At 41.2% G+C, this 12033-nt stretch overlaps 1 protein-coding gene across 1 annotated transcript; it reads right to left on the bottom strand.

Moving 5' to 3' along the window:
- Positions 1 to 7292: 7292 nt before the first annotated feature.
- LOC118819405 (protocadherin-20) lies at positions 7293 to 11340 on the bottom strand. Its single transcript, XM_036587178.1, has 2 exons — positions 11185 to 11340; positions 7293 to 10643 (listed from the first exon to the last, which is right to left on the bottom strand). Exons 1-2 carry the CDS (start codon positions 11233 to 11235, stop codon positions 8037 to 8039), a joined length of 2658 nt encoding a protein of 885 aa, XP_036443071.1. The 5' UTR covers positions 11236 to 11340; the 3' UTR covers positions 7293 to 8036.
- Between the last annotated feature and the right edge of the window lie 693 nt (positions 11341 to 12033).

The following is a 12033-nucleotide window of genomic DNA, read 5'->3' as shown; positions in this document are numbered from 1 at the left end:
AAAAAAAAATGAGTGGGTCATTTTCTGCTGGGCATTTCAAGGATTTAACCATTTCCTACCAAAACTTAAATGAGTATTACTTGCAGAGGGTAAATCCAACAAGCAAGATGAGTCTATTAGATCAAAATTAACAAAAAAGTAATGTTTTTTCTTATTTCACAGAAATCATTAGGCCCTGAGGATTCCCTACTGTATATGATACAGTAAGAGATTAGTCTAAAAACACTTAAATAGAACAAAGCTAAACCAACATATGTTGGATGCACTACTCAGAAACAAAACACAGGCCCTTTAAAACGTATTATTCAGTAACTACACTGTTAGAAATAAAGGTTCTGTGCTGGTACAGTTTTCGTTCATCAGGGTACAAACGATGTAAATGTTCCCTCAACGGGACAACAGTGGTTTTAAGGTCCAGTTGTGAACCTTAAATAAGTTTTTCCAGGTGAAAAGTACATATTTGTACCTTTTCATAACCGAATGTTTTAAAACAGAACCATAAAATAAAAAGCCTGGAGGCGAGACGGGGTGTGTGGAATCAGTACAGCTTAGAAAATATTTCAATGGTTTATGGTACAGTTATGTTACCTGGCTAAAGGTACTGAGATGTACCCCTGAGGGGACCACCCCAGTGACAAGAGGGGCCCCAGAGACAGTTTACTACCTTTATTTGTGGTAGTCTACAATAAGTTCTTTTGTAATAGATATGAAACTGGTATGTTGGTTACTGAGTTATGATGAGCTTAAGCCCTTCAGGGTTTAAGGGGTTCATTTTATTTGAGCCATGCAAATAATGTTTACGCATTGTTTCAGTTGTTACATAGCTTTGTGTAGCCGTGTTATCTGAAAGCGCATTTGCAATGTATTTGCACGCTTGCTCTGAGTTCTCACCATTAGATTTGCTTAAGAAATCTGCAACACTGGGCAGCATACCACAACAGAATTCACCTGCGAAGCTGGAGGTTATCTGTAGGCCGCTGTTGACAGCTTTGCATCGAATGTCATCCATCATACAAACAAATGCACCGCACATACGCGAACAGGGAAAAAAAGGACTTGAAATTGGCACGGTGCCAACGCCAGAAAAACATCGTATGATACTTTGATAGAAAGTAGTGAACCAGCAATGGCAATTCACACACTAGCGAGCCAACGGACGAAAAGAAGTTAATTAAATCTGAAAGGCCATTTATGGTTCACAGTCTCCCCACACTGAGTCGCCAGCGGAGGAGAGCTCCAATCTATTTTATTAATCAGCGGCTGAGTTTGTTGTTGCATGTACAGCGGCCCTTCATCATAGCCGTGTGCCTAATCAGGCAGTGTTGCTGGAGTCTAGTTTTTCTGTTTGTGTTGGTCGCAGCTGAGCAGATGCAGAGGGGCTTGCAGAGGGAGGCTGTAAGCGTCTGGCCAGGTGGGTGAGTGAGCCGGACAGCCAATTGGATGTTGCAGAGGTGACGATCCGAATGTGCGCGCACACACATACACGCACACTTGGACATGACTGATTGCTACACTGGAAAGCTCAGCGGCCAAATTGGGATTAAAAATGACCCTATCCTGCTCAGGACAGGACTGGCTTTTTTAAAAAGTCTGCGTCAATATTGTATTTCCCTTCCGCCTCAGTGTGAGAAAGTGAGCCAGTTGCTTTTTTTCAATTTTTTTTTTTTACTTCTTGAAGTTGCCGACGTGGTAAATACCCCTATACTCAAACTGAACAGTGACAGTGACAAAAACAGCGTAAACAGTGACAAATGAGAATCTTCTCACGATCTTGATTGTAGGGAATACAGCGCACAAAACAGACTGCAGAATGCTTTGATCTAATCTCATTTAATCTAATCTGGCTGTTTTATAATTCCCATTCAATTAGCAGAAATGGCTTTTTTTCCTTAATGAGGGAAGGTCACTGAGTTCAGAGCAAAAAAAAGCTAATTAGTGTAACCTAATGAAAAGTTTGGAGTATTACAATTATAAAAAGGATATAGTTGTGGTTCTAAAATCTGCTGGAGCCTCATTCAAAAGTGTGTAATGTTTTTAAAACTCGAAAAAAAAAAAAAATCTGAATATTGACATTTAAAACTGTTCACTGTTATAGCCCCTCTGTCTCTTCCGAGAGTCTCACATTTGTTATTTTATCTTAGAAACCACTGTCACTCATCAAAATTAGGCCATCATTCTATTACAGTAAAATGACTGTGGAGGAAACAGTTGATTAGCATGTACTGTGGATAGCTAGTGCAACAGCTAACTGAGTCTGTCTTACAGATCAAACTCCTTTAAAACGTACTTAAAATCACTAGCTATCGGAATCTAATAGTGATTGTGTTGAATGTACAGCAACATGCTATGTAAAAACAGGCTAAACAACTGTTTTGAGTTTGCATCTTTCATTTAAACACTGCATTTACTGCATGTAGCACTTTAGTCCTGTCCGTCAGACTGAAGGTTTTTCTCTAATGAAAACGTCTACTTGGAGCTGTGTCAAACCCAGAAGCCTTATAGTAGGGGGTTATTTTTGTACTGTGCAGTGCCTGCAGCTAAAAACAAGACTTAACTAAAATGTTCCATTAAAGACTCAAGATTTGATTCGACTCAGACTTGCATGAAGCAACTTGTGAACATCTGCTTAGAGCTCAATAGATATATATCAATCAATCAATCAATCAATATATATATATATATATATATATATATATATATATATATATACACACCTCAGAATCAAAAACCATATTGGATGAGGAAATATGTATAGTTACACCACTAGAAATGACCATGCAGATCAATTTGATTGTGTATTAAAGAAGAGTTTCACCAATTGTGCAAAATTTCTGCATAATTCAAATGTAAACAAAGTCATCCAGAGTGGTTCGATGTGAAATGAACCTTACTCTGATTTCTCTACAGTGGTGGTGAAAGTAACCAGGGGTTGTGCTGCCAACAATGGAAGTACAGGCTTATTTACTAACCAAAGTGAGCAGTAAACCTCCACGTGTCTTTGTTTTTGAGTTTTTATATATGGCTTTAATAATGGAAAAATAACAGTAGATCTGAAAAAAACATTTTCTTTGGGGACTGTTTAGCCTTACAACATCCTGCACGTACCCTTTGCCAATAATGGATTTTAAAAATGATGTTTTAGGCCAAAACCCTCTCAAAAGGATCATAAAACAATGTCTCAGGCATCAGGCAAAGTATTTGTATTTGTGTTGGACATCTGGTTCCCATCACTACCACTGTAAACAATTCAGGCTGAATTTATCTAGAACAGATCATTTCATATCAGCATTTCATTTCTTATCATTAGTTTACATGTTAACTCTTTAGTAATGCAGTGGAATTTTCCTTTGAATGTACTAATGCCAAGTTAAACGGAACAAAATAAAACATTGTGCTGTTCATGGAATAATGGCATTATGTGGCTTTCTAACCACAGTCTACACACTACATTGTTTATTGGAAGAATTGTTGAAATAGAAATTACCTTTTTTATTGCCTAACAACACCCCTTAGATCACTGTAACACACGACCTCTCATGATATATTCCTTTAATAGACCAAACAGAGCTTTGCACTTAAGACAGCACCACCATCATCATCATCATCATTAGTGTAGCTTGACAAACACAAACGTGACTTCCTCTGTGAGGATCCAGCTGTAATCTCTGCCATGGTGGTTGGAGCCACTACAAAGATCAGTTTTAGGTTAGCATGCCTGCATCAACACGCTATGAAGACACATTCACAAGGCCTGGTGAGACGGATGACTGCGAACATCAACCGGAACCTGTATGAAATAACAATTTGTGTAGAAAAACACAAATAGACTTGAACTTGACCCCTGTGTGAACAGTCCCAATGGTGGTGAGCGCAAGCTGTTAGCGTTGAGTCTCCAGGGAGTTCTAAACACATGTTGCTGGTGCGCATAGTAAGCAGCTTAGCCACTGAACCTGACCCCAGCCACTGGGCCACACTCACAACCTGCGCTCCCTCCGCAGGCACAGATATATTATCTCTCTCACAGCTTTCAGGGGGGTTTAAATGTCTGCCTGCCAGTGTATGCAAATGAGTGCGAGTGTGCGCCAGAGAGAGAAAGAGCAAAATGATACCTGGCTGGTTTCTGGACGAATGGAGCTGTCGAGTGGCTGGCTAAAAGGAAGAATGGCATCCCCCGGGTGACGACAAGCTAAAGACACGCTCCTGCGCTGACCTCTGCACCTGAAAGGAGCACAGGAGAAGCTATCTGACAAAGGAAATGCTATACTAACACTGGTCACAAAACAACTGCAATCAAGGACATACTACACTGCACTGAATGGACGATTCAAGTCTATAGCATTTTCATTTCATTAATGCAAAAGAAAGGATCTTTTTTCCCTTGTTAGGTCGTGTCCCTGGTTATATATTATGCTTGATTCATCATCTCATACCATTTAAAGCCTTTTCGCAGTGGCTATAAAGTGCGATTTCCCCGTCTTTCAATTCATTTCAACTATCGGCTTTTATTTTTCTTCTGTAACGCTGATGGAAAATATTTTAACAGAAATCTGTGAGGTACAAAACTGGATTTTCGTTTTTGTAAGTGCGCAAGGAAATCAGCACTCATAAAAGCATTTAATATATGTTAACATCAAGATTGCTGCAGTTGTGCTCTCTGTTTTATCCTGGCCTTCGTAGAGAAGAGTGAACTATTTTCACAAGAGGGGGTTCTAAGCCCCTCGTTGCTCACTAGCAGCTCAACGCAGATTCACAACATTTCACAAACAGACACACACAGGACACAAGAGTGTCCTAGTTCATCTGATAACAGAGTTACAGAGTTTTTTTAAAGTGTATTGAACTTTGCCCGCCTCTTCTAATTTTTTATTTTGTCACCGCACACCAGCAGGTGGAGAAAAATAATATTACCCCATAATATCCTGTTTTGATACCATGTTTCACACCAAGATATGTCATAGTACAGAAGGAAAATAGGACTTTATATAAGAGTCTTCGATATTAATAAGACTCCTTAACCAAAAAGCTAATTGTGGAGTGTTGATATCTGATATCTAAGTGCATACTGTATGGCAAAGCAGCAAATAAGGCATAAGTTCTAGCTCACCACAGAAGCTGTTGTGCATTAGACCTGTAACTGCTCTTAGAGCACATCTTCAGGCCGTTATAAAAACCTGCCCGAGGCACGGAGGAGATTCCTGTGCATATAAATAATATGTGTTGGCAGAGGAGGCAGAACCTTGTCACTCAGTACATCCTGATTCCAACGTCAAATCTACAAGATGACATAGCAAATATGCCTTACAGCTCCTGTTCCCGTCGGATCACCTTATGCCTGTCTAAGAAAATCCTGCCACTGGACGTTCCAGCGTATGTAAACAGCGACAGAGTGAAGATAACATGTTCTCAAGTGAACATCAGGGTGAGAAGCAAGCAGTACAAACTCTGATCTTTGACTCATCCTTATCAGTCATCAGTTTAGGACTCATGAGCAGATCAGTACAATGATAAAGCCTGCAGAGTCACATTAGGAAACGCTCTTAAATGGCTTGGTGGCTTCAGCCGGGAATGTTTTGCTGTTTTTTTAGCTGTGCAGTTGTGGAGTATCCATTTTCAAAGGGAGTATTTAGATGATTTATGCATGTATTTTATACTTGGTACATTTTGTGGTGAGGTTTCCACCTGAACCTGTTCAGTACTGCTTCAGTACTATTTCAGTACTATTTCATATTGTATGTACATATTTTACACTACATTAATATATATTTTATATCACAATATAAAAATGTATATTCTTTTAGTTGGTGTGGACAAAGCCAGAACGAAATACTTGCATGTGAAAAAGTTCTTCTGATTCTGGTTAAAAGTAATGCATAACATTTTCTTTTACAGTCCCTTAAGTATCAACCAGGTACAAGTACTAGGCAATTATTTTGGGTCATGACGGTAATTTCCAAGTCAGTAATTAACCCCTTAAAAACATACTAAGGCAAACAGGCTGGGCTATTCTTAGGTTATAGAAGTGGGTAATAAAGTTTTGGGCTCGCTGGTGGGCCCATGGCCATATAAGGGGTTAAATTACATTTAAATGCCCATAACGTTCTAGCTATTATGCAGAAAAGCAATAGCAATATTATAATTAGATCATTATTTGGTGGCAAGTATTAACATACTCACAGTAGCTTTCACTGAAATGTCACTTCTAAATGCTTAAACGCTAAGAACCCAGTTAAACCACAATACTAATCAATGCTTTCTTTTACAGCCCAGATTCTGTTTTGGCTCTAGGTATTAGGACTTAAGACTGATACGCCTTTTGAGTTAAAGTTACTGCGAGTACGGTGCTGTGCAAAAGTCAGAGACCACCCTTTCATTTGTTTACTTTCCAGTTAAAACAGGTTAATCATTTTTAGAATACATTTCGGAGGAGATTAGATATAAAATAATCCACTTTCATAAGGAAGTGGAAAGTCAAATAACACATACTGAGTGTTCAAAACTGCAGCTGCATCTATGAGAAACGGGACAAAAATCAAGCTCCTGTTTCAGATCTGAAAAAATCTGCAAGTGTTTCTGTCCATCCTTCTACTATGAGAAGACAACTCAGCGCTATGGGTCTGGAAGGATGTGTAGCTGTGAGGCTCTTACTGAGAAAAAGGAAATAAGGGGAAAAAATGCAAATCAAACAAAGAAGCTGCTGAACAAGGGACTGTCCACCCCAGAGTCCAGACCTTAACGTCACTTAACTTGTTGGGGATTACTTGGATCGCAAGAATGACAAAATGTAACCAACTTTTAAGACTGAACTTTGGAGGTGAGAGAAAATAGACATGTAGATTTCTTTGAAAACCTCAAAGAAGTGAGTCTCCTGAAAATGATGGAAGCTGTAATAAAGGCAAAGAGTGGACAAACTTAAAAAACATAATATTATATTTAGTTGTCAACTGCTTTTTTTCTGATGCTGAAAAATGAATAACTTGTATTTAATGATCATTTTGATTGTAAATTAAAAACACAAAGGATGATCGTTGACTTCTGCACAGGACTGTCTGGTTGTACGTTCCACCTTGCTAGAGATTTTACTACATGCTTTATCAACTTAATAGCTAGAACCTGTCTGCAGTGTAATTCAGTTAAACTGTCTTGGATCATACCTTAAGGTAACCGAAAGTAATTACACAGCACTCTGGAGTTCGTATCACACACCCAGTTAACACCTTGAACTTAGAGGACTGTCAGTGAAAACGCTGCTGAATAATGGATAACAGATCAAAACAGATGACGGTTAATGGAATAATAGATAGTTGTGGTAAGAAAATAAAGCACTTTAATATTCATGTACTCTTTGTTTACACACCACAGGGTCGTGAGGTCTGAGAATGAAACATTGTTTTGGTAGGAAAGGATCTGTGAAGGACAAAGAATAAAGATCTCATTACAGACTCCAACAAACCAAAAGCTGACGGAGAAGACTCAGGTGCCTGTACAGTGGAGTAGCACTGAAAAGTCATTGCACGGCAGTGATGACAGACAAACACTGTATCCCACGCAAAAATGCATGACAAATGTCCAGTAATGGAACCAACGTGGCAACGTCCGTATGTCACTGTACAGCAGTTCTTTTGTACTTGAACAATAGAAACAAACACGACCAGAATATTTTGACTGTGTGGAGATTTTTGTAACTATTGTTTGTCCTCCAAGACAGGTCAAGGTGGCTAAGACAAAGAGGGCTTTTTGACACATTCCTTAGGGCACCGCTTAGGCTGTTGTAATAAATTACAGAATCACACAGTCGGGCAACAACATATTTGACAGTTTTCAGGTTTGAAAAACTAGACACGCTTTTGATAACCTTGTAATCTTTTCTTTTTTTTTTTAAAACATTTTTGCCTTTTTTTGTGATAAAATTATAAAACATACATACAATATATACATTTTACACTGCATTTGTTTGTCTATAGATTAGAAGCTGCACAAGTCACATTTGTAAACAGTTTGGTTTGGGCAGTAAGAGCAGTCTTGGAGGGGGGGTGTGGTCATATGTTAGAAAGCTCCATGAGCTTCCTGTCCATGGCCTGCATGTCAGTCTTCATTTTTAAAGGGATCTCCACCTCCAACCTTTTCTTTTTATGCTTTTTCTGCTTCTTACAGCAAATGTACGCAGTCAGTGACACCACTATAAAAAACAGTCCCAGGCAAGTGGTGCTGAGGGCGATAAGTACAGGCTGGCAGGGGAATAGCTCAGCGTACTCCGGCCCCCTTGCTAGCCTGTTCGGTGGCCTGATCTCCTCAATGCCAATCTCCTCTTCCCTGGTCAATAGGCTCTGGATGTAGCTCTCATTGCTGATGGTCTCGTTGACAAAGAGATTGACCAGAACGGTGGAATGGAGTGGCTCAGGCTGCCCATGATCACTGACTTTGACCAGCAGGCTGTAGAGGCCTCTGTTGCTCAAGGCTTTCCTGAGAGTGATGTTCCCCGTATCCGGGTCAATGTCGAAGGAGCCCGGCTCGCCACCCTTCCGCTTGATGATGCTGTAAGCGATGACGGCATTCATGCCAGTGTCCCGGTCCACGGCGTAGACTTCTGTGATGGATGTTCCTGGGAGTGTAGTGGGAAGGACCAGCATGTAAGACTGGTTAGACTGGGGAAACAGCACAATGGGCGGGTTGTCGTTGACATCCAGGAGCAGAACGGTAACCATGGTGACACAGGACAGTGCAGGTTTACCTCCGTCCACAGCCTCGATCCAGAGATAATACGTTCCTTGCTGCTCCCTGTCGAGGGGCGTCTTGGCCCTCAGAGCTCCTCGTCCTGTGTCGATCACAAAGATGTCACTCCCGTTGAGGATCGACAGTGCCACCCAGCCGTTTTCCCCCGCATCTGCATCTGTGACGGACAGCACTCCGATCTCCCCAAAGCCTGGAAAGTTCTCCGGCACGAAGAAGGTGAAGTCCTTGTTGATGAAGCGAGGGCTGTTGTCGTTGCGGTCCAACACGGTGACCACCACTGTGGCGATGGACTCTTTCCTCGGAGTGCCACAGTCTACGGCTCGCACCATAAACCGGTAGGTCTCCTTCTCCTCACGGTCCAGAGATGTGGTCACGGTTAAGACTCCGGTCAACCGATCCAGGTAGAAGATGCTGGGAGCATCTGAGCCAAGAAGATAAAGCACCTCACCCCGACTATCGCTGTCCTCGTCAGTCGCCTGCAGCTTAGCAAGAAATGTGTCCGGAGCATTGTTTTCCTCCACCTTAATGTCGATAAGTGACTGCTTAAAGATTGGTGCATTGTCATTAACATCCAACACCTGCACTTTCACCAGTGTCTTAACAACCGATCCATAGGTGTTCTTCACCACCACAGTCAGTTCATAATCCTTCTGCTGCTCATAATCCAAAATATCCGTGGTCTCCAGCAAATACTCATTTTTTAAATGTTTATAGGGCAAAAGCCTGAAAGGTCCTGTTCCTTCCAGAAGGCACACGACCCCTTGCCTAGGATCCACATTCTTTATGGTGAAAAATGCAATTGGGGAAAACGGTGGCTCTGATTCGCTCATAGATACCACACCATCTTTCTCAGGGGCAATGTAGCGTGGTATAATGGCTGGTGGGCCTGAAACCACTTTGATGACGTGGAGTGTGACTGTAGCAACATCTGGGATGCAGGCTGGGCCATTGGCCAGCACAACCAACTTGTAGAACTTTCCAGTATCAGTGTCAATTTTTCCAGCTAGCTTGATGACCCCTGTGAACTTATCCAAATGAAACAGGCTCCTGGTTTCTCGGGTGACCCGCTCGCTGAAAGTGTAAGTGATTTGGGCATTGGCACCCTGATCTGGGTCAAAGGCGTGGAGGCGTGCCAACTGTGCGCCCTTAGTGGTGTTCCCGAAAACGGTCACGTTCACCTGAGACTCTGTGAACTTGGGGCAGTTATCATTGACGTCTGTGATGATTATTCTAAGAGTAGCAGTGCCCAAAAGAGGCGGGGAGCCTCCATCTTCAGCTATGATGTCAGTTAAATATTCCGCCTGCGTCTCCCTGTCGAGCGTTTCAGTAACGATAAGAAAAGGTGTTAGCTCACCCCCTTCGTTTTCCTCCACGTCCAGAGTGAAAACTCCATAGTCATTGACAAGCCAATAGGTCTGCACCCCATTGATGCCTACATCTGGGTCTACAGCAGATTGCTCTACTGCAAACCGGGCATTCACCGGTGCGTTTTCCGGCACAGACACTCTAATCTCGTCCACTGGGAAATAGGGCCTATTGTCGTTGACGTCTTCAATGATGATTTTGATCTTAACTAGCTGGAAGTACTGCTGTGGCAGAATGATCACGTCCAGAAAGATAGCGCAGCCCTGGCCCTCGTGGGAGTCTGAACACAGAGCCTCTCTGTCAATCTCCAAGGCAGATGTGTACAGCTCCCCAGTGGTATTATTCAGGTTCACATACTGAGAGCTGATCTGCTTTAGCTCCAGATTGAACAAACGAGGAGGATCAACCGAGAAATCCAACTTTAAGTCTTCACCGATAGCCCCTATGAGAGTCCCTTTGGGTAAGCCTTCTTTTATCTTGTAGATGAGATGGCTGAAATTTGAAAAGCAGGAGAGAGGGCTCGTGTAAAGCAGGAGAATGCACAAAGCCTAAAACAAACAACAGCAGAAAAAAGGCACAGTTTAATATATGAATGTACCAAACTTTGAATTTAAGGAATATAAATACAAAAGACAACTTTGTAAATGCATATATATATATGCATTTACAAAGTATATATATGAATGAATGTATGTATGTATCGCTTTCTCCCTCTCTCTCTGTCTCTATACATACATACATACATACATACATACATGTGTGTGTATATATATATATATATATATATATATATATATATATGCATAGCCTAGTACAACTACATGAAAGCAATAAAGAACTACTCGGGACATGTGACTTGCAACAGCCACCTGTAATTAAACATATGATAAACCCTATGCAAAATAAGTTTGCTTTACTACAATAAGCTGCCAAAACACGTTAAGGGAGCGTCTTTCCGTCCCTACCGTTTCTCCAGCTTTAGTCTTGGTCAACTAAACTCTCACTCATCTCCTCAAGTTCATTTTCTAAGCGATATTATAAAGCAGTCGTTTTAAACGCAGCTCTCAATTCTCAGTAACAGAAACTTACCCAGAACTTTCCTTTACTGGCGAGGCAAGCACCGCGGTGTATGGTGGACATGTTTCCCGTTGAGCGTTCGCACCACACGGAGCGGGAGAGTTCGGGTTAGTGCCGCGGACGCATCGTGAGCGCTGGAGCGGCTGTGATCCGTCAGGCTGCCTGCTTCATCTGCGTCTGGCGCTCCGTTCACAGCGCGCAGGCACGCCCACGGTATGCAAATCAGACTCACTACACGGCCAATCAGCATCGACGCCAACAAAATTGGGCCGTGCACAACGTTGTATTTGCATATTTAACCCTTTAACGTCCATTAATACCGTTTTAAAAATGTGATTACGCCCATAAGCAGAAACCTGAAGAAACTCGATCAAAACAAAATGGCTAAAAAGTGAGTTTTATCGCTTTATTTGTCGTATTCAATATTTTACTCATACAAGACTAGTCATTTTAACAATAGTCCTCATATTTTAGATAAATAACTTTAATAAGAACTACAGCACTAAGAAAACAGTTTTTTTCCGGTTCTAGCCCGTTATAAGTACACTATACCTTGAGATTTAATCATTAAAATACTTTTTGTTAGTGTTTTATCAAGTATAGGTTAAGAAAACTTATCTTTACTTATGTACCACAACAGTGATTCTACCCTGGAAGTCACATATTAAACAGGAAGTGGAATCATAACTTCCTGAAGATTACAGTTTTCTCATACTTTCTTCTTTATTTTCAATGATATTGTGATACTGGCTGATAAGGTTGCCTTGAAATTTACACAAATTATAGACTGAACGTAAATTATTCATTCAAAAAAAAAAATGTCCTTTATATCCTGAGGCTGTTAGCATGGATGCTAGTTAA

This window comes from Colossoma macropomum, unplaced genomic scaffold (genome assembly GCF_904425465.1).
Source record: "Colossoma macropomum unplaced genomic scaffold, Colossoma_macropomum, whole genome shotgun sequence".
Lineage (NCBI taxonomy): Eukaryota > Metazoa > Chordata > Actinopteri > Characiformes > Serrasalmidae > Colossoma > Colossoma macropomum.
The sequence above is the reverse complement of the archived record's forward strand: the minus strand, read 5'-3'. Positions and strand labels throughout refer to the sequence as shown.

Bases quoted from the DNA above. Each gene is read 5' to 3' on its own strand.
- LOC118819405 (XM_036587178.1), bottom strand. From the start codon at position 11,235: ATGTCCACCATACACCGCGGTGCTTGCCTCGCCAGTAAAGGAAAGTTC. The intron at 10,644-11,184 runs GTAAGTTTCTGT...TGTTTGTTTTAG, and splicing joins CCAGTAAAGGAAAGTTCTGG to GCTTTGTGCATTCTCCTGCT.